The sequence below is a fragment of the Ichthyophthirius multifiliis genome (assembly GCF_000220395.1).
Source record: "Ichthyophthirius multifiliis unplaced genomic scaffold scaff_1120509251268, whole genome shotgun sequence".
NCBI lineage: Eukaryota > Ciliophora > Oligohymenophorea > Hymenostomatida > Ichthyophthirius > Ichthyophthirius multifiliis.
In genome coordinates, this window is record NW_004086040.1 from 104,026 (window position 1) to 126,257 (window position 22,232).

The following is a 22,232-nucleotide window of genomic DNA, read 5'->3' on the forward strand; positions in this document are numbered from 1 at the left end:
TTATTTCTTCAAATTAATATATTTGTTGTAATTCTCTTTTTTAAATTTAGTCGTAATATAATGAATTGTCATCTTATTTGTATTAGTCGATTATTCCTTTTATATCTTTTATTGTAAAATTTTCAATTAATTAAAATATTTCTACCAATTACTTTTTGTGAAATTTTATTCCTTCTTCTTCTTAATCACTCATATGTTTTTTTTTTTAATTAATTTTTTTTTTTTATATATACTTTTATATATATAAATATATATATGTATATAAATATATATATATAAATATATATATATAAATACTTTTTTTAAAAATAAATAAAAGAAAAAACCATAAATTAATATATATTAAATAAAGATTTTATACTTAAATTTTTTTATGTTTGTTAAATTTTTTAATAATTTTATTCTTTTAAAATATAAGATAATAAGATAAGATTTTTTAAAAAAATAAAATTATTAATATATTTAATGATATTTTTTTGATTGAATTAGATAAATTTGAATACTATTTAAAATTAAAAATTAATTTTATATATAAATATTTTTAATAAAAAAAATAAAATATTTAATAATAATAAAATATATAATCTTAAAATAATAATATTACAATTTCAATTGAAACCTTTAAATTCTTTCTAGAAAAAAATATTGATATTATAGTAATTTTAAAATATAAATAAAATTATTTATTTATATATATATTTACACTTAATTTTAATTATTTTTATGGTTTCTTATTTGTTTCTTACTTTTAATTATTTTAACCTGAATCGTTTACTTCTTATAATTAAGATACAGGAGCAGTTTCTTTTTATAATTAATTTTAAAATTATTATCCTGGAGGTGGCGGTGGATAGTTAACAAAATTATTTTAAACAGTAAAATTTTATTTAATATATTAATTTGTATGATTACCCATCCCAAAAGAAGTAACATTCGGGACAATATAATTATTTATACCCTGAGTAATATTAATTTAGGGATTAAAGGGTATAAATATCTAAGGTTAAGGAATAAACTATTTATTAATACTTTATTAAGGAATAGTTCCTTATTATTTAATTTAATTGTTATAAGTTTCTTATTAATTTTATTCTTGTTTTAATAATTAAGACTATTATTAATGTTATTTTTACTATTAATCTTACTCATGATTTTGAAAAGCCGAAGATTTATATTATAATTTTTTTTTGGTTTATTTACTTCATTATTTAAATTATTATTATTTTCATTAATGTTTTGATTATTTTCATCAATATTATTATTATCTTTGATGAAATTTTAAATGTTTTATTTGTTTTAATCTTCCTCGATTTTTTAAAGATGTTGTTTTTCCTAAATATTAGTCAACTATTTTTCGACATATTACTCTTCTTTTTTTTCTATATTTTTTCTTAGTTTTTTCATTATTTTTTCATTATTTTTTCATCTTTTTTTCATCTTTTTATTGTTCTTTTTTTCATCTTTTTATTGCTCTTTTTTTTCATCTTTTTATTGTTACTTTTTTTCACATTTTTCTCCTTTTTTTTCGTCTGTTTTTACATTTTTTTTTTCTCTATATTATTATCATTTTTTTTATTATTATTATTAAATACAGGTTTTTCATTTTTAAATTTAATTTAATTTCCCTAATATCTTCCTGATCCTAATAAAATAAAAAAAAATATAAAAAAAAATATATATAAATACCCAAAACAGCTGAATATTCAGCCTCTTCATCTAATTCTTCCTCATTTTTAAGTCCTCTATCTTCCAAAACATGTTTATTTTATCCCACAATAGTTTCATTTTTTATTTCTTTTTCTAATTATTCTGCCTTCTAAATTTATTCTTTGTTAAAATTAGACAAATCTAATCCAGTAGTATAATATTCGTCTCTATATGTATCTTTTATTCCATATTTGAGCTCATTGACTTTAAATTAATCAAATTTTTCGGTTGTTTGGTTACCTTTTTCTTCCAAAATTTAATAATCGTATTCCAAAAAATCTATTTTTTAAAATTTCCTGTCATTGTTTTCAATACTTTGGGAAATTTCGCTGTCTGTCTTATGTTTTTTTTATATTTTATCTGTTATATAAGGTGGACAAGGAACATTTTCAGCTAATATATATGCAAAATCATCCTTTTTTAATATTTTTGTGGGTAAATTATAATCCTCACAATGGTAATTTTTCAATATAATACTGTAGTTTTATGGATTAATTGTATAAAAAATTCCGTTTGATGTTTTTGAGTTTAAAAGTTTCACTTTTACATTTTGTCCCTTATTTTTTGTTCAAGTTAATTTTTTTTTTTTTTTTTATTACTAATAATGATATGTTTAAATCACAAAATTTTTTTTGAAGTTATTCTTATATATTAATTTGGTTAAGTTATTATGTTAAAGACATTTTTATTTTTTATTTTTTTTGGAATATATATATATATATTTTTATTTTTTTTATTGGGGGGGGGAGGGGGGGGATATTTTTTATTTTATTTTTATTAAAAAATTTTTTTTTTTTTCTTTAGAAATATAATTAATTTATATATTACTTTTTCTTGTTTTTATTTTTCAAATTTAAAATTTATTAATTAAATAAACTTTACAAATATAATATATTATTATTTAATTCATATTTTAAGATAAAAATTATATTTAATATCATATATTTTTTATTTAATTAAAATATTTGTTTTATATATATAATATAAAAATATATATAATTTAAATAAAATATATATAAGATATATATATATATTTATTAATCTAATTTTTTTATTTTTATTATATAGAAATTTTACAAACGAAAAATATTATATATTCAAAAAGAATATATTTTACATTTATTTTAATTATTATATTATAAACATATATATTTAATTGAATATTACTATAATTAAAAATTATTTATAATTTTATATTTATTAATATCTCTGTTAAATACATGAATTAAGCCTTATTAATAAATATGAATTCCATATCATAGTTAGATGATCAAAACACTGAATTTCAAGAAGAAACAAAAAAAAAACTATTATCTCTTTAGTAAAATAACCAATAAAGCAAATAAAAAGAATAATAATAATAAGAAAACTAGCAATTAATGAAAAAAATACTCGTTTCAAATCTCATAATAGATCAAATTAACAATAAGCAATCCGAAATTCGTAAAAAAAGGAAAAAATTGAAAATAGTCATGAATTTCGTTATAATTATTTTATAGATCTAAATACTAAATCAAAAAATAAAACTGAATATTTAAATGAAGGTATTAAATTATTCCTTTATATAGGCTCTTTTCGTGAAAAGGCAATTTAAGCAGCAAAAGAGCTTATTGAAGATCAAATATAAACTTAATATTTGAAAAAATATAAACTATTATACGATTGGAAATAATTAAAAGAATAAATAGAACATGAAAACACCCTTTAAAAAAGATAAAAAAGACAAAAAAATAAAACTCATAAATTTAAGTTTAATAAGAAAACTTAGCAATTTCTCCAATATAAAATAATAATAGTACTAATTTAAATAATAATTAATAAAATATAAGTCCATAAAGTTTTAGTATGAATTATATTTCTAATAAAAATGAAGAAAATGCATTTTTTTATTTATAAGATTATAATATGATAGCCAAAATATCCTAAATAGAAATTTCTTAGGAAGGTCTTTATATTGAAAAAAATCCAGGTTTAGGAAATAAATATGAATCTATGAATACTATAAACAATAAAATAATCAATATAAAATTAACTGACGATAAATTCCCTTTAAGAGTACCTCTATGTGCTTATATAAAGTATAAAGGGTTTAAAATTTTAATATATGCGAAGCCTTCTTATGAATAAAATCTAGTACATGGACCTCTAATATAGGAAGGGGAAGTTAAAGAGTATAAATAAAAAAAGAAATTAAAGGGTATTTGTAGTAATTAGGTTAGAAATTAAATTTAAAAAATCATTTTTATTCCTTAGAAAATATTAATGATTCCATAGAGTGTTTTCTGCCTTATTTTGTAGAAGTACATAAAGGTAATGGAGAATAGGAGACTATGGAAATGTTAAAGGAATTCGATACATAAGTATTTTATGTTAATAATGAAAAAGATAAAGAAGAACTTTATTTGGAAAATGTTTAAGAAATTTTGCCTTTTAATGCTAATTTTTAGAAAAGAATTAGACCAGAATTACTTATTTCGTTAAATTATTAAGTCAATCCAGATTGCTGTACATGGATTTAGAAAGGAGTTTTATGTACTGATGAAGATTAAGGTCAGATTTCAAAAATGATTGGTCTTTTAGAAAATAATGTGATTAATAAACTTATTGAAAAGTTTGAAAGATTTAAAATTATTATTTTTGAAAGCTATTAGGTTAGTTAGATTTTTCATTCTTATGGACTTAATGTCAAATATATTGGAGTTGTTTGTAAATAATGTAAAGTTATATATGTAAAAAACTTCCTTAAATAAGAAATGGTGGCTAGAACTTTGAAAAAAATCATCAGGTATCATCTCGCAAGAATTATTTTAGAAATAAAAACAGTTAAAAATAATCGAAAAAGATAAACGTTAATTATTATTTATATTTTTTTTATTTTAATTTTTATTTTAATTAGTAATAACATATTTGAAAAAGGATAATAAATTACAGAATAAAAATTTGCTTAAATAATATAATAAAGTCAGGTATAGGATAATTTATAGGAAAATAAGGCAAAAGAAGAGCAAAAGTAAATAATAATTGAAATTTTAAATATTCTATTTGAAAATAATACACCAGATTAAAAAAAAATATGGGATATAATAAATTAATAAATAAAAAATAATTTCAATTACCATGAATATATAGAAATAAACTAATTAGAAAAAGGAGGTTTAATAAATTCAATATGCTTCCATTGTGATTTTACAATAGAATTTGATATTAATATATTTACAAATGATAAATAAAATTAATAATAATAATAATTTGATCCTTTTTCATATATAAAATCTGAGGATGAGGAAAATAGATAATAAAATAAAAATAAATTAAATAATATTATAGATTTATTTTATTATAATAAAGAAGATAATAATAACGAAAACTGTTAGATTTTTTCTTATTAAAAAAATAAATTAATTTTTAAATTAAAAAGTAAAATTTATGATCTTAAAGATATTCCTATAAAAATGCTTTCTTTTAAAAAAAAAGATAATCTTAAAAATTAACTCAATTCTCTTCTTATAAAACTTTCTCTTGCAAAAGCTGTCTAAAGCGATGAACTTGAAATTTTTTTGATTTTATTTGAAATTGCATAGACACATTTCCTTTTAAATGATTTCTTAGAGGCTTCTAATTATCTTAAATAAGCAATATAAATATATTCTGTAATTGAAAATAAATATATATATATATATATAATTTATATATTACTAATTATTTATATATATTTATTTATAAATCTAAATTTATTTTTTTATATATCTATATTATTTATAAATATTTTTATATATGACTATATAAAATTATATAATTATTTTTAAATATACTTATATTTTAATTTTTATTTATTTATAATTTTATATATATATAATTATATATATTTATATATGATTTTATTTTAATTAATAGAATATACCAAATACTCTTTTAATAAAACCTTATCTTTTGTTAATTTAATGCTATATAAAAAGTAAATAAAATAAACATTTAATTTAATTATATCAAAAAATTGAATAATTTATTTATTTTAATCTTGGATATTTTCATCCAATACATTCATAATTATTACTTATTATGGCAGATTATTATAAAGAAAAATAACTTCTAGATGAATAAATTTTTCTTTTGAAAGTTAATTTAAATTTGTTTATTAAATGTGCAGGATAAAAGCATAGAAAGGTTTTTAAATGTAAAACTATTATACATATATTTTTTAAAAAAAATACAGTGTTTATTTTATATTTTTTTTTAAAAAAAAGTTTGTTTGTAATTAGCAAACATTTTAAAATAATAAAATAATATAGATTAAGCAATTTTATATTATGAAAAAAGTTTAAAAATAATTGGAAAATATGGCCCTAATTTAAAATATGGCGATATATGTAATAAGCTGGCATTTGAATATTTTAATTTATAAAAATATAAATAATCATAGGCTTATATAGATACGTGTATACCTATATTTGAGAAAGGAAATTTTAAATAATTAATAAATTTATTAATTTTATAAATTGATATTTAATAATAATTCGGAAAAATAAAAACTAAAAACCTTTATGAAATCTGGCAAATAATATAGGAGAAATAAATTATAGAAATAAAATAAATAAAAAGAATTCTTATGTATTTCATGGAAATTTTACTCGAAGAATACAACGTAATTGAATATTATAATAATATTTTGAGTGATTTAGTAAAAGAAGGTGTTCTTGAGAAATTATAAATAAAATAAAATTAAGAAAAATGCCTTTTGGTTATTTTAGATCAGATTAAAATTAATTACGAAAATGACCCTTTTTTATTCCTGAAAAACACTTTGGATATAATTAATGATGTTATTGAAAATGAGTAGTAGATTTAACCTAAATAGTAAATTTTCGTTTATTCGAAGTCTTCTTTAAATACTAATTATTCATAAAATATTGATTAGTTTGTTAATGCGGAAGATGTTGTTATTACTAAATAGAACTTTTAATGTTTGATTTGTTTATTAGGTATTTAGTTTTTTTAATAATAATTTAGAAAATAAAAGTTTGGAAATTAATAATTAAATTTAGTTAATAATTAATTTTAACATTGAATTTGAATTAAATGTTTATAGAAAAAAAAAAATTGTTATAATATTTTTATACTTTTTACTAATAATAAAATGACTTTTTAAACTAATTTATATGTTATATATGAGAATTTAAATAAAAATTAACTTTTTATATAATTTAATAAAGTATAGCATATACTTAATTTTATATATATATATAATATTATTTAAAATCTATAAAAATACTTAATAAATATTATTTCGGAAAAATATAAAAAAAAAGTTTCAATTTAAAACAAAAAATTATTTTTAAATAATTTATTTTTAAAAAATATAAATATATTTTAAAAAAAAAAAATATTAAAAAAAAAATATTAAGAAAATGCGTTAAGTAACAAACCAACTTTCATAATTATTCGAAAGTTTAAGGGGTCAAACAAAGATAAATTTAACCGATTAATACATAAGTGATGATGGCGCATGTCAATTATCAAAATTTTTATAACAAAATCCCCAAATAAGCTAAATAGAATTAAAAGGCAATAATATAACTGCTGATGGTTTTGTTGAAATTCTCGATGTTTTAAAGCATAATAATAACCTAAAAGTATTGTGTATGGAATGGAACAATATAGCTTCTGATAATAAAGGATTAGAAGCTTTATCAACTTTTATAATGTCTAGTAAATCTATATAACATATATCCATTGCTTAGAATAAAATTAGTGGTGATTAAATAGAACTTATATGTAATTCATTAAGAAATAACAAGATTATTCTCTCTTTAGACCTTAGATGGAACAAAATAGGTACCAAAGGTGCCCAAATGTTAAAAAATGCTCTTATTAATAATTAAACTTTACTATACATTGATTTAGGAGGAAATAATATTAATGAAGAAACGCAAGAAGCAATAGAAAAAATCGTATAAGAAAATCTCAGAAGAAACCCCATTCCTAGAGATAGAATATTTGCATTGGCTTCTTAATAATAATCAAATATATAAAATGGAAATTCTTAATTTTAATAATAATCTTAGTTAAATTATTAAAGTAAATAAAAAAAATTAATTATAAAATATATAATTTTATTTTTTAAAATACAGTTCCTAATTAAGAAAGAGAAACAGTACCTATGTTAAGTCATTTAGAGAATGTTTTAGAAAAAGAAAGGGCCCATACAATTTAAATAAAATAAAGACTAGAAGCTGAATTAGAAGAGTTATAGAGAAAAGATAGAAACGATTTAAGAACTATTTAAGAATTTGAAAATAAATGTGCAGATTTAAATAATTAAAACCGAATGCTTAAATTTGATATTGAAAGACTTAGAGAGGAATTTATTATTATAGAAAAAAATAATATTGAATACATTAAAACACATGAAGAAAGACTAAGAAGTAATGATTTTTTAATTCATGAAATGTAAAAAAAGCATGCCAATAATTTAGATAAAATTATTCAGGAAAACAATTTTAGGATAAGAGTATTTTTTTTCGTTGTTTTTATTTTTTTTTATTATTACTATAAATAAAGGAATTAGTTAGAGATTGGGAAGGTAGATGTAAATAATTAGAAGAAAGAGTAAGAATAGTAGAAAGTGAAGGATAGGAATTGGAATTAGAATTAAAACGTGTTTAGGAGAAAAAATTAGATTTATAAGTAAAACATGATGAAGAATTGATTGATTTAGCCTAAAGAGTTGAGGAAAATGAAAATAATAAATATATATCAAATCTAAATACATTAGAATCTAAAATAAAAGCTATTGAAAATGGTAAAGATTATTAAATTAAAAGAAATTAAGAACTTGCTAAGTAATAAAATTTATATTTTAATTTTTTTCATTAAAAAAAAGAGAATATGAAGAAAGAGATATTAAAGCATCTGTAGAATTAAGAGCTTTACAGGAAGAATTATAAGATTTAAAAGGACAAAATTAAGAATTTAACTAAAAGAATAATGAATTTAAAATTTTAGCAGAAAAACTTAAGAATGATTTAGAATTAAAGACACTATTATTGAAAAAATTTAAAAAGAAATTAATCTACTTAATGAGTAAATAGAAAACAAAAAGAATACAATAGATAATAATTAGAAAAATTAATTAATGAATAAAGACAGGAAAAATAAAACTGGGATGTTGAAAAAGATAATTAAATGGTACATATTTAAGAATTGGAAAGAACTTTAAGGAATTCTCATACAGAAAATTAAAGACTGAGATAAGAATATGTAAAACTTTCGGAAATTGTTTAGTCGAATTTAAATAAAACAGTTTATGATACGTTTGCTACTAATAATTATTTTTGAAATAAAAATTATTTATATTTTATTTTTTTATATGAAAAAATAAATAGTTTTTTATTTAATTTTTGTAGAAAAAAATATTTTTGTAATTTTAAATCATATTTTTTATAAGATTTTTTTATTTTTTGATATTAAAATTATATACATTACTTTTTTAAATTATTTCTTTTTTTTAGTATAATATATAAATCTAGAAGAAAAAATAGGCAATAAAAATTGATTTTTTGATATCATTTTTTTGACTGAGTTTTTAAAAACAATTACAGAATATATAAAAAAATCTGTGATCAAAAATAAAATTTTAATAAACATATATAATAAAATGATGTTTCTTTTTTATATAAATATTAAATATTTGAAATTTATATTTTATTTAAATTTATGTTTATTAGTATTTAAATATAAATTTTATTTTATTTAAAGTAATATTGAATAAAAAAAAATAGTATTTCTAATTATTTATAATTTTATAAAATGTTAAGACTGTAAAATGAATTATAATATACCCAATATAGTTTTGAAAAAATAATAAATCTTAATTTTAAATTATTGAAATTGATTAAATAAGAGTATATTATATATATATATAAGATAATTTTAAAATATAATCAAATTATATAAAAATTTGCAAAAAAAATAACCAAATTATTCTAAATATAATTTTTTTATTCAAAAAAAAAAAATATTATATTTTGATTTTGTTACGAAATTAAATTAATTTAATAAATTATAATAATCTTATGTTTTTGTTTTTGTTTTTTTTTAATATAATATATTTCAATTAACTTTTAGTTATATTTATTTTAACAAAAAATTTATCTTATTTTATAATTGAAAAATATACTCAAAGGAATTATAATAATTTCAAATAAGATTTACAAATTAAAAAATAATAAAAAATTTATAGTTTAATAACTTTTTAATAATATTATTATATTTTATAAAAATTATACAAATATAATATAGAATCAAAAGCCAATATACATATAATATTAATTTAATCATATTTTATTATTAAAAAAAAATCAGATAAATATTAAAATTTATGAAATGATTTATATAAATAAAAAAGATTGAATTATAAGTCAAATTTCTTTTTAAATGAGATTTTATTAATTATGTACATAATTAATAGCTATTTATATTTTTCCTTAATAAATACAATTTTCAAAGTTATTCTTTTAATCCTATAATAATTTTAAAATTTTATTTTAATTAATATGAAAAATAATAAGTTAACTTTGCATTTTTAATAATAATATTATATATTCTTAATTTCTTGTTCCATATTAATACATTTTTTATATTCTTAATATTATGTTAAACATCCAACTTATTATATTGTTGTTAGTTTCTATAATTAATTTTCTGAAACCATTTATTCGATATTTAATTTTTTTTTTTAATATAAATTAAATGATTTTTAGAAATTTATATTCTTTTTTTTTTATAATATTTTTTTTTAAAAAAATATATTTATATAAATCTTTTTATGAAAATATTTAATTTTTTATAATAACATATATACTATTATTTTTTTTTAAAAAAAAATAGATAAATATATATATATTTTTTTCATCCATTCTAAAATAAAAATATATATCAAAAAAGCCGACACAAAAACTAAAAAAAAATAAAAAATGCAAATTTCAAAAAGAAAAAATATTATATATCCTATGCCTGACGAAAGTTATAAAAAAGTATAAAATAATAAAAAAAAATACATATAAAAATAAAAATACAAAAAAAAAAAGAATTAATCTCAAATCAATCAAGATGAAGAAGAAGAAGAGGAATTAACCTCTAGCACAAATCATTTACGATTAACTATTGAAAAGTTGTTAAATGGGCAATCTGGTCGAATAATAGATTATTTAAGTGCCACAATAAGTTTCATATCATCAGCCTTATATATTCTACATACATATTTGGATTATAGTTTCTATTGGTTGCGTTCTTTAGATTTTGTAATATTGATTTTATATATAATTGAATTTAGTGTAAAATTATTTTCAGCCCCTCATTCGATAAATTTTCTAATAAAAGCATCTTCGATAGTTGATATAATATGTATAGCTCCTATTTTTGTAATTAATAGTTACAGCGAGGATGATTTTACGTCAAAATTAATAGATGTGACTCGTGTTATTAGGTTTTTGAGAGTTGTTAATGTGATTGGAAAATATTATAAAAGCGCAGATTCTGAATTTTCGGGCGTTTCAAATCAATTTTTTGTTATTCTTACTACACTATTTACACTTATAATAGTAAGTGCAGGTCTTTTATAAATATTTGAAACTGCAGATAGGAAATAAAAATATTAAGATGATATAAATAATTAGTGTTAGTAATTAGTTGGGTATGAGTTTCCTAATAAATAAACTACTTTTCATGAAATGATATATTTTGTAGTAGTAACTACAGCAACAGTAGGCTATGGAGACATAACTCCGAAGTCTGAAGAAGGAAGAATTATTGTAATTATAATGATTGTAATTTTAATAGTTTTAATTCCTAAATAAACTAATGAATTAATTAACTTAATGTGTAAAATATATATATAATAAAAAAAAATTAAAATATATATAATATATATATATATATATATATAAATTTATAAATTTATATATACATCCATATACACATATATATATATATTTATATAGAAATGCAAAGTAAATATGCTAGATTCAAATATTAATCAAATCCTGATACTCCTCACATTTTAGTTTGTGGTCATATAGAAGTATCTGCCCTGAAATTTTTTTGCAAGGAATTATTTCATCCAGACCATGGTGGATAGGATAAGCATGCTATTATTCTATAACATAAACCTCCATCTTAAGAAATGGAAAAATACTTACATAATCCTCAATATGAAGTCTTTTTACATTATATATAAGGAAATCCAATGCTTGAAAGAGATTTAAAAAGGACTTCAGTTCATACTTCAAAAGCTTGTGTATTATTAACTGACAAATATATAACAGATTCTCATTCTGCAGATCATAAAAATGTGCTTACTGCGTTGGCTATTAAGAAATTTGTCCATCATTCAACTAATGGGGATAATAATATTAGACTTTGTATATAACTTATTAAACCAGAAAGCAAAACACATTATTATTCGGCTTTATAAAATAAATCAAACGATTTGTTAATTGTTGTAGAAGAATTTAAAATGAATCTTGTACATATATTTTTAAAAATATATTTATAAATTAATATATAGTTAGCCAAATCTTGTTTTTGTCCTGGAATTATTAGTCTATTAGGAAATCTTATATCTAGTGCAGGTGAAATAGATGATTAATATATAGAAGAAGAATGGTTAAAAGAATATATGAGAGGAATGGGTCATGAAATATACAGAACAGATTTATCATTTAAAGCATTTTTTTTTTTAAAAAAAAATATAAAAAATATAAAAAAAAAAAAGTTTGAAGGAAAAACATTTACTGAAATAGCTGCTACTATCTATACTGAATATAATGGTATTTTATTTGGTATAGAATTAGATGTAGGAGGATAAACTATCATTAGATTAAATCCTGGACATTATGTTATTCCTAATACTCTAGAAAATAATGTCAAAGTATATATTATTTGTGAAGATAAGAAAGTAGCAGATTAAGTTGCTACTTATGGGATGTAACATGAAGAAATTTTATATTATAATCAAATGCATAATTAGAAACAGAAGAAAAAAAAAAAAATTAAAATAATAATTAAATTGATGTATCTAAATTAATTAATTTTGATATTGATGATAAAAATAATGTAATTTTTATATGAATTTATTATATTTATTATATAAAATATAAAGTAATTATTTGATGAAGATATTGATTCTACAGAAAGTGATTATGTATTATTATAAGATTCTGTATAATTAATTAATGTTACTTTAATAAGTATTAAAGATTCTACTAAAGTTACAAATCATATAGTCTTATGTGGAATCCATCCGTCTATTTATTATTTTATATTACCATTAAGAGCTAAATATTTAAAAGAATATTAATATATAGTTATATTATCAGAAGAATAGCCAACTAAAATATGGAATGATATAAATAGGTTCCCTAAAATAATATTTATAAAAGTAAAAAAAAATAAAAATAAAAATAAAAATAATAAAAAAAATAAAAAAAATATATATTAAAAAAAAAGGGTTCTCCGTTAAAACATGAAGATTTAATGAGAGCAAATATAAATTTTGCAGATAAAGCTGTAATATTTAGTAAAGAAGTAAATAAATTAAATAAAGAAATAGATGAAATGATTGATTCTGAAAGTATTTTTATATTCAAGGCTATATAAAAGATTAATTAAAATGTATAAATAATGATTGAGATGGTTTATGCTTCTAACGCAATTTTCGTCCAAAAAAAATCATTGATTAATCATTCAAATAGTTAGTTAAAAACAGAACTTATTCCTCTATATGCTGCTGGATAAATATATGTTTCACCTATTATTGATACTCTTACGTGTTAAACATATTATAATCCTCATATTTTAACTATACTTTAGTAAATTTTGACTGGAGATAAATCTTCTTCAGCGGTTATTAGAGCTATTTGTGATCATGCGGATTTACATTAATCCAATTTATGGTAAATACCTGTTCCTGAAGATTATTTTAACAAAACTTTTGGTTAATTGTTTCATTACTTGGCAACAGAGAAATGTTTGGTGGCTATCGGATTATATAGATTAGCTGGAAGTTTAGATAATTCTTTTGCTTATACGTATACTAATCCAAAAGAAAATGTATATTTTATAAAAAAATAATGTATAAAAATTAAAAAAATAAGACAAAAATTACACATAGGGATAAAGTATTTGTTTTAGGACATACAATATCTCAAGAATTATGTATTTTTTATATTTGATAAAAGTTATATAATAAAAAATATTAAAAGTAAGTGTAGATTAAAATTAAGATAGTAATATAGATTAAGATAATAAAACAAAAAATATTTAAGAAAGTTTTAATGATGTATTTTTAAAAAAAAAATTTAAACAATTTTATAAATAAAAATAAGTTAAGAAAATTGGAGACAGCATTTGTTAAATAATAAAATAGAAAAATTAATAAATAGACAATATAAAATAATATAAATAATATTTATAAATTAGATTTAGAAAATTTAAATAATAGTAAATAAAATAATTAAAAATAAAAAAATATATAATATAAAAAAATTATAATATATAAAATATATAAATTAAATGTAATAAATATATATATATATATTTATATATATATTTATTTATATATATGTATATAATAGACTCATGTACATACAAATTGTTTGATTAAGTTAATTATTAAGTTTAGAAATTGAAAAATTAATTAATTAAAATTAAATAACATGTCGATTAATAAGTTAATTTAATTATAAAATTTAAAAATAACTTTTTTTTATATATATATTGTGAAATAGAATGTAGATATTTAAGAAAAAATAAAGTCTGCTGTAAGATAGGAAATTGCTGCTTTAATAAATTGAATAATATATAAAATATATATTTTTTTTGTATATTATTATTTTATATTAAAAAAAATAATTATTTATTTATATAAAATTTATTACAATTATTTTTCTAATATTTTTATTTAATTTTATTTAACTTTATTTTTTATTAATTAATAATAAAAATTATATTTTCTTTTATTTTTATATAAGACTTTTTTAATTAATAAAAGCTTAAGGATTTTTTAAAATTATAATAGATTAATATATTTATAATAAAATAATATTAATTTTTTTGTTATTTATTATCACTAATATTAAAATTTAAAAATAATTAATTGTAAATCTTTAATTATTATTAATTATTATATATATGTATTAAAATAAAAATTTTTATAATAATTTAAATAAAATTAATTTTTAAATTTATTTTTTTTAAAATTGTCTTATTAATTTTTATGTACGATAAGAATTTTTTAAAATTTTTAAAAATTAAACAATTAAATACTATATTTTATATTTGAAGTTTATATATATTTAACTTTTAAAATTAAAATAAAAAACAATTAAAAATCATATTTTTCTTAAAAATATATAAAAATTAATTGTATAAAATAAAAATAAATATTTATAAATGTAATATACAACAATAAATAATTACAAAATAATAAATAAATTTATATATAAAGATAAAAAAAATATAAAAATAAAAAAAATATTTATGAACATCTTAAAATTCACAAACAACCAAAAAAATGAAAATCAAGACTAAAATAACGCCATAAACTAATAATAAGAAAATGTAATCTCTCTAAATAAATTCGCAAAAATACGAAAACTTGGATAATCTGAATACTCAGAACTCTTTTTAGTTTATTGTAAAACAACCTAAAAGAAATGTTTACTAAAAACAATATATAATGAAAAAACTCAAAATTACATAAATGAAATTAAGTATCTAAAACTCTTAGAAGGAAATCCATATTGTATATAACTTATAAACAGCTAAATAAATTCTAATAATAATGACTTTCACATATTAATAATGAAATATTTCAAAGGTGTAAGTCTATTAAATTTTGTTGAAAATAATAATATATTAGAAGATGTATAAATAAAGCTAATTTTTCATTTTATAATAGAAGCTATAAATTCCATTCATGAAATTAATATAGCCCATTTAGCTTTAAGATTAGAAAATATATACATAAAAGAAAAAAGGAATATAACATTAGGAGACTTTAGTTATAGTATTAAATTCTAAAATTCAAATGATAAAAGTGAAAACTATAATATTTAAATAAGTCCTTAATATTCTTTACCTGAAATAAAAAAAGGCTTCCTTATTCTCCTGTATAATAGGATATTTATTCTGCTGGGATAATACTGTATTTTCTTTATACTAAGGAATTTCCATTTCTAAATAATGAATAGTATATTTTATTTGAAAGTAATTAGGAATTGTTCTGGAAATAAAAGTTAAAAATACTCAAAATGAAGTTTTAAAAAAGTTTTGATTTAAACTTTACTGATTTATTTATTCATATGGTACATCCGAAAAGTGAATAAAGATTCACTATTTAATAAATTAAATCTCATAAATGGTATATGTGAATATTAGGAATTTCATTTATTATTTTAATCACATATATTATCATATATATAATATTATAAAATAGAAATATTTAAAACTTTTTCTCTTTTAAAACTAAATAAATTTTAATATTTTTTTTTTTTTGAAACTTAATTTAATTACTTTATATTTAATATGTTTTTATCAAAAATTTTTAATTTATTTGAACTTTTAAGTTTTATTTAGAATATCTATGCAGTATAATTTTATATTTTATTAATGATATAAACTCTATTTCTTTATTTTTAAAATTTATTATAAGTTAAAAATAATAAATTATCATATATTAAAAAATAAAACAAACACTGATTTAATAATATTTAATTTTATTTTATTTGTGATTTCTTTGATTAAATAAAATTGTTTTAAATATTTTTTTTTTAATATTATTAATAAAAAATAGTTTTATAGTATATTTTTATTTTATTTACTAATTTTAATATGATAATTATTTTATTTAATAAAAAATTATTTTAAATTAATATAAAGTTAAAAAATTTTATCTTTTAAAAAAATAGAAATTCAGGTATATATTTATATATTTTATAAAATTATTATGTAAAAATTAATTTAATGTATATTATATTCATTTAATTATTTATTTTCGTCTCTAAAAAATAAATAAATTAATACTATTAAAATATATGATAATTAAATTAATATTTTATAAAAATAAAATTATATTAATAATATAAATTCGATATATATAAATAAATTAAATATATTTTTATTAATATAAATAATATAAAATATTAGTATTTTTTAAAAAAAAATTAACAAATTTTTTATAGAAAATATTATTATTTATTTGACTTAACTTTTATATTAAAAAACAAATTATTTATAATAAACATAGTAATATTTTTATTAAATATTTTTCTAATTATTTATTTCATTAAATAATTAATATTATATAATATAATTTTTTAATTCAATTTAATATTTAATAATTTTGGATATCTTTATTCTGTCTTTAATTATACAAAATGGATCTATGATTTATTTACTTTTTTTGATATATTTAAAAAGTTTTATTATTTTTTAGCAAATCATATGTATAAATAAAAAAATAAACCTAATTAATCGGATAATTAATCTATAAATTTTGCCTTTTTATATATTTTATGTATAAATAATATAATATTTTACTTAATATTTTAATTTATATTTTAATCAATATGTTATGAATAATATCTGGTAGGAGTTGACTATTTACTATTTACTAATAATTAAAATAAAACTTATTTATCTTAATTATTTATAGTATAAGCTTAATATTATTGGTTTTAAATTTTTTTTAAATATTATTCTAATTTATATATAAATATAATAATTAAAATAATATGCTTTATTAAAACTACTTAATTAATCGCTTTAAAATTATTTTGTATAATACTAATTTTTTTTAAAAAAATAAAATAAAATATTAATTTGAAAAAAATTGTTTGAGTTATAAAATTTAATATTAATAAATTAAACAATATTCTACTTATATTTCAAACATTATATTTAAGGAGGATTTATTTATTATTATTTACAATAGTTTAACCTGTTTACTTCATGAAAACTTGATTTAGGCACATAGTTATTATCTTTTCTTCTTTTTTATATAATTTAATACGAAATATTTTTGTTATTGATATTATTATTAATAATAATTTATTAACATTTTTTTTATTGTTAATTAAAATTATCATTAAAATAATTTTTAATTTATTTTTATAATCTTTCTTTACTATCTTATGATTTTAATAATTATTATTATTATAATTAATTATTTTTATTATCTTTATATTTTATATATTAATTTTTTATTTAATCTAATAATTATTTATCATCTATTTATTATATTTATATTTATTAAACTTATTTTGGTGTATGATATTAGTATTATTAATATTCTTATTAAGTATTAGTTTATTTCTATTCTTCAGATAAACAATCGTCAAGGAAGTTATTTTATTATTGTTTGAAAATTTCTTAGTATTATTTACTACCAGTTTAAAGATTATTTATTTATTATCTATTTTATTCTGAATTAAATTGTTAGAAATTCAAATTATTTTTTTACTGCATATTTTATTTTTATATATTTTCACTTTTTTCTTTTGATTCGCTTTACACAATATCTTATGTTTTTTAGACTTTTTTATTACATTAAGCTATTTTTTGTTTAAAATAGTCACCAAGAATATTAAATTTTCTTTTTTATTCTTCATCGAAAAACTCATAGCTTATTTCTTTTATTTAAATACTATTATCCAATATATTTTGCTATTTTATTTTGGATTCCTAAAATATTAATTAAGATAATTTTTAGCTTTATTCTAATGCTTTATCTATTTAATTTATAAATTATATGTTATCATCAAAATCATAATATTAATTTTTTTATTCCATTTTTGTTCGTTTGTAGAAATTAAGAATTTAATATTATAAAAATATAATAAATATTTATATTATATACGTATATCGTATTTATATATTTAATTAAATATTTTATAAAGAAAAAAATATATATATGATATTTTATATAGTATTTATAAAATTAATAAAGTCTAAAAAAATAATTCTTATTTAAAAGCTAAATTAAATAGAAAACAAATAAATGATCAATAAATAAAATAATCAAGTAAATAAAAAAAAAAAAAACAAAATAAATATAGATATAAAATTAAAATAAAATAAAAAAATAAAAAAAAATAAACATGGTATTATATTTAATAAACGAAAGTGCCATAGGATTTTCATTATTTGAAGTCAAAGAATTTGATGAAGCTTCAGCTAAATTGAAACAAGTCTAAAAGCAAATATAAAATCTTGCTTCATTTAATTAAATGTGCAGATTAAAAGTAAAAAATAATTTATATAAAAAAAAAAATACATAAAAATAAATTTAATTAAAAATTAAAGGCATTTTATGCATTTCCAAATGCCGAAACTGCCAGAAATAATGCTTAAAATATTGGTCTCGGAGAATTAACTGAAGAACTTAAAACTTTTATTGAAGAAAATGTGCCTAAAACCAAGAAAAAAAATAAAGTTTAACTCGCAGTTATGGACTTGAAACTAGCTTAAAAAGTAACTGATTAACTCTAGTATGAATGTATTACTAGTGATGTAATATTCGAATTATTTAGAGGAATAAGAGCTAATTTAACATAAATTTTAAAAAACGAAGGTAAATTATATTTATAAAAAAAATTAAAAAAAAAAAAAAAATTACAAGATTTCAAAGAAGAGGATTTAGTAAAAGCCCAATTAGGTTTAGCCCATAGTTGGAGCAGAAACAGAATCTAATTCGATGTAAAAAGATAAGATAAACCAATTATTAATTGCATTGCAGTTCTTGAATAACTAGATAAGGACATTAACACTCTTTGTATGAGAATAAGAGAATGGTACGGATGGCATTTCCCTGAACTTAGTAAAATTGTTACTGATAATGAAATTTATACACGTTTAGTTTAATTAATTGGGGTAAAAATATTATATTTGTATATATATTTATATTTTTTATTATAGCATAAATCTAATGCTAATGATGCTAATATTACATAAATAGAAGAAATTGTTATTGATGGAGATATTGCATAATAAGTTGTTGATTCATCTAAATCTTCTATGGGTTAAGATTTATCAGAAATGGATAACGTAAAAAATAAAAAATTATTTAAATATATAAAAAAAAGACATGTCTTAATGAATTAAGTGGTAAAATTATCAAGTTAATCGAATTTAGAAAAGGAATATAAGGATATTTAAAAAGCAGAATGGATAATGTAGCTCCTAACTTAACTGGATTAATTGGCGAATAATTGGGTGCCAAGTTAATTGCTCACTCTGGTGGTTTGAGTAATTTGGTTAAATACCCAGCTTCTACTATTTAAATTTTGGGAGCTGAAAAAGCTTTGTTTTAGGCTCTTAAAAAAAAAGCTAATACTCCTAAATATGGTTTATTGTATCATTCTTCCTTCATTCAAAAGGCTAATGGAAAAGATAAAGGAAAAATTTCTAGATACTTAGCTAATAAATGTTCTTTGGCTTCTAGATTAGATTATTTCTTAATATAGGTATATTTATATATATAATATTTTAATATTTTTTTTATAGCCTACTAATAAATTTGGTGATAAAATGAAAGATCAAATTGAAGATAGACTCACATTTTTAACTTCTGGTGGATAAACTAAAAAAAATGATGATGTTATGAATCAAGTACTTTAAGAATTAAAAGATGAAAACCTTTATGTTGAAAATATCGATGATTTGGGAAAAAAGAAAAGCAAAAAAGATAAGTAATTAAAAAAGAAATCTAAAGTCAAAGTTCAAGAACTTGAAGAAGAAATCGAACAAGAATAACCTGAAAAGAAAAAAAAAAAGAAAAAAAATAAATCTGAATGATTCAGTTTTATATTTTCCATTTTTTTTATTATTATTTAATGGAGAGTTATTTTATATATTATTAGTTGTTGTTGTTTTTTTTTTTTATTTATTTTTAAAATTAATATTTTTCAAAAAAAAAAAAATATTGTAAATTTTTTGTTAATAAAAATAGATAATCTTAAATTCTATTAGTCATAAATATATATATAGATAAGAAATATAATAATAAATAAATTAAAAAAAAAAAACTATAAAAAATTTGAATTTCTATAATAAACCAACTAATTTTTGAAAAAAAATATTTTCTTAATTCTTAATTAAAATTAATATTATTTATTTTAAAAAGATTACATAAAATTGATTTATATTTTATTTTATTTTATTTTAAAAAAAAGAAAAGTACAATAATTTTAAAAAAAACAATTATAATATAAAAACTTAAAAAATATACTTTAAGCTTAAAAAATATACTTTAAGCCACATATACCAAAAATAAACAATAAAATAAAAATAAATCAAATAAAGATTTTTTTCCTTGACTAATACATTTTATCTTTAGCTTCAAACTCTACTTCCCCAAACTCATAATCAAAAGTACCTAATTATAATTTTTTTAGTTTCATAGTAAATCTCGGTCCAATTTCTTACAATTCAACTTTCTCTCCTTCTTCCGTAAATTAATATCTATGATGTCTAAAAAAGATAAAATCTCTCTAATTGTGGAAAGTAGCCACAGTCCTAGCTTTAAATTCAGGTTTTTACGGAAAAAGGGCAGCTAAAAATCTTCCAATTCTTCTTCCCAAATTCGTATTAAAATTATTTAAAATTAATTCTGGATAATGATCTGTTGGTCTTCCATGATTTTAAATCTCATAATTTAATTTATCACTAGTAACTTTAAATATCGCAGTAGGTCCCTTTGGTAAATGTATTAATATTAATTCATTTACTTATCTTTTATGTTCTCTCCAAATCATAACATCGGTATAACCTTTAGAAGGGGCTTCTTCACATATTTATTTTATTTTTAAAGCTTTTCTGGGATAATAATGAGAATTTGGGAATGTATTCTTTATGTCCTTTAAAAAATCGAATAATTCACCATGAGGTCTTTAAGAAGTTGTCATTAATATTTTCGGTTGATATCCATTTTCAAAATAACTTGAAAATTCGTCTATATTTTCTTCATTTTATAATTCTAAATCATCATCATCAAATATGAAATTTTCATCAATCTTTATTTTGATTTTTTATTTTTTATTTTATAAATTTTACTTCTTTTTTATCATCTGTAGTCAAATATTATAATTTTTCTTTTCCGGTTTATTTATATTCTTCTTATCTTGCTTATCTATCTTTTTTTTTCAATTTCTTTTGTTCTCTTTATTTCTTTGCTAATACTTAAAGTCTTTTTTCTTTACAAGCTATTGATGACGGGTTTATATTTAAATATGATTTCTTTCCTTTGTGTATATCTTTCTTCTTTTTAGTTGCTTTTGAATCTTCTTCGAATCCTGGTCTTTTGCCATGTACGATTGGTATTACTTTTAATTTTTAATATGACGGTTATCCTTTTTTACCCATTATTTTTTTAATAGTTTTGTATTTTTTTTATAAATATGTATTTTTATTTTAATAAAGAGAAAATTAATTAGCTTTTTATTATTTTGCATAAAAATTATATTTATATA

The 22,232-nt window shown here is 17.4% G+C and overlaps 5 protein-coding genes across 5 annotated transcripts, besides 47 other annotated features; 4 read left to right on the top strand and 1 right to left on the bottom strand. All coding sequences in view use genetic code 6, as the record gives it.

Annotated features, from left to right (window-relative positions):
- The first annotated feature begins 236 nt into the window (after window positions 1–236).
- Window positions 237–292: a microsatellite.
- Window positions 238–296: a microsatellite.
- Window positions 297–526: 230 nt separating this feature from the next.
- Window positions 527–584: a microsatellite.
- Window positions 585–1,212: 628 nt separating this feature from the next.
- Window positions 1,213–1,265: a microsatellite.
- Window positions 1,266–1,373: 108 nt separating this feature from the next.
- Window positions 1,374–1,433: a microsatellite.
- Window positions 1,374–1,437: a microsatellite.
- Window positions 1,374–1,443: a microsatellite.
- Window positions 1,385–1,460: a microsatellite.
- Window positions 1,396–1,548: a microsatellite.
- Window positions 1,407–1,507: a microsatellite.
- Window positions 1,426–1,507: a microsatellite.
- Window positions 1,428–1,505: a microsatellite.
- Window positions 1,428–1,536: a microsatellite.
- A 102-nt stretch (window positions 1,549–1,650) lies between the features above and the next one.
- Window positions 1,651–1,677: a microsatellite.
- A 6-nt stretch (window positions 1,678–1,683) lies between these two features.
- IMG5_172540 (hypothetical protein) lies at window positions 1,684–2,245 on the top strand. The gene has a single exon (XM_004029768.1). The coding sequence runs from the start codon at window positions 1,757–1,759 to the stop codon at window positions 2,222–2,224; it is 468 nt and encodes a 155-aa protein (XP_004029816.1). The 5' UTR covers window positions 1,684–1,756; the 3' UTR covers window positions 2,225–2,245.
- A 434-nt stretch (window positions 2,246–2,679) lies between these two features.
- Window positions 2,680–2,740: a microsatellite.
- A 1,835-nt stretch (window positions 2,741–4,575) lies between these two features.
- Window positions 4,576–4,601: a microsatellite.
- A 771-nt stretch (window positions 4,602–5,372) lies between these two features.
- Window positions 5,373–5,586: a microsatellite.
- Window positions 5,418–5,467: a microsatellite.
- Window positions 5,498–5,530: a microsatellite.
- Window positions 5,521–5,578: a microsatellite.
- Window positions 5,532–5,591: a microsatellite.
- A 1,141-nt stretch (window positions 5,592–6,732) lies between these two features.
- Window positions 6,733–6,765: a microsatellite.
- Window positions 6,766–7,052: 287 nt separating this feature from the next.
- Window positions 7,053–7,091: a microsatellite.
- Window positions 7,079–7,113: a microsatellite.
- Window positions 7,114–7,406: 293 nt separating this feature from the next.
- Window positions 7,407–9,471, top strand: IMG5_172550 (leucine rich repeat protein; the record flags this gene model as incomplete). The annotated part of the gene is made up of 6 exons (XM_004029769.1): window positions 7,407–7,782; window positions 7,836–8,215; window positions 8,266–8,546; window positions 8,588–8,787; window positions 9,111–9,124; window positions 9,463–9,471. The coding sequence occupies 6 exons, from the start codon at window positions 7,407–7,409 to the stop codon at window positions 9,469–9,471; spliced, it is 1,260 nt and encodes a 419-aa protein (XP_004029817.1).
- Window positions 9,398–9,461: a microsatellite.
- A 1,275-nt stretch (window positions 9,472–10,746) lies between the features above and the next one.
- Window positions 10,747–10,792: a microsatellite.
- A 43-nt stretch (window positions 10,793–10,835) lies between these two features.
- IMG5_172560 (hypothetical protein) lies at window positions 10,836–14,043 on the top strand (the record flags this gene model as incomplete). Its single annotated transcript, XM_004029770.1, has 4 exons — window positions 10,836–11,586; window positions 11,706–12,634; window positions 12,866–13,144; window positions 13,213–14,043. The coding sequence occupies exons 1-4, from the start codon at window positions 11,436–11,438 to the stop codon at window positions 14,041–14,043; spliced, it is 2,190 nt and encodes a 729-aa protein (XP_004029818.1). The 5' UTR covers window positions 10,836–11,435.
- Window positions 11,619–11,704: a microsatellite.
- Window positions 13,139–13,210: a microsatellite.
- Window positions 13,147–13,191: a microsatellite.
- Window positions 13,148–13,196: a microsatellite.
- Window positions 13,826–13,869: a microsatellite.
- Window positions 14,044–14,209: 166 nt separating the features above from the next.
- Window positions 14,210–14,272: a microsatellite.
- Window positions 14,221–14,269: a microsatellite.
- Window positions 14,225–14,272: a microsatellite.
- Window positions 14,231–14,295: a microsatellite.
- Window positions 14,278–14,335: a microsatellite.
- Window positions 14,287–14,335: a microsatellite.
- Window positions 14,288–14,334: a microsatellite.
- An 868-nt stretch (window positions 14,336–15,203) lies between the features above and the next one.
- Window positions 15,204–15,241: a microsatellite.
- A 1,349-nt stretch (window positions 15,242–16,590) lies between these two features.
- Window positions 16,591–16,643: a microsatellite.
- Window positions 16,644–16,793: 150 nt separating this feature from the next.
- Window positions 16,794–16,880: a microsatellite.
- A 408-nt stretch (window positions 16,881–17,288) lies between these two features.
- Window positions 17,289–17,335: a microsatellite.
- A 1,422-nt stretch (window positions 17,336–18,757) lies between these two features.
- Window positions 18,758–18,797: a microsatellite.
- Window positions 18,773–18,862: a microsatellite.
- Window positions 18,790–18,862: a microsatellite.
- Window positions 18,862–20,642, top strand: IMG5_172570 (nucleolar protein 5a, putative). Its single transcript, XM_004029771.1, has 6 exons — window positions 18,862–19,007; window positions 19,069–19,336; window positions 19,385–19,635; window positions 19,681–19,809; window positions 19,848–20,228; window positions 20,269–20,642. The coding sequence occupies exons 1-6, from the start codon at window positions 18,864–18,866 to the stop codon at window positions 20,557–20,559; spliced, it is 1,464 nt and encodes a 487-aa protein (XP_004029819.1). The 5' UTR covers window positions 18,862–18,863; the 3' UTR covers window positions 20,560–20,642.
- Window positions 20,522–20,546: a microsatellite.
- A 336-nt stretch (window positions 20,643–20,978) lies between the features above and the next one.
- Window positions 20,979–21,019: a microsatellite.
- A 37-nt stretch (window positions 21,020–21,056) lies between these two features.
- Window positions 21,057–22,125, bottom strand: IMG5_172580 (RNA processing factor 1, putative; the record flags this gene model as incomplete). The annotated part of the gene is made up of 2 exons (XM_004029772.1): window positions 21,057–21,776; window positions 21,817–22,125. 2 exons carry the CDS (start codon window positions 22,123–22,125, stop codon window positions 21,057–21,059), a joined length of 1,029 nt encoding a protein of 342 aa, XP_004029820.1.
- Window positions 22,126–22,232: the final 107 nt, after the last annotated feature.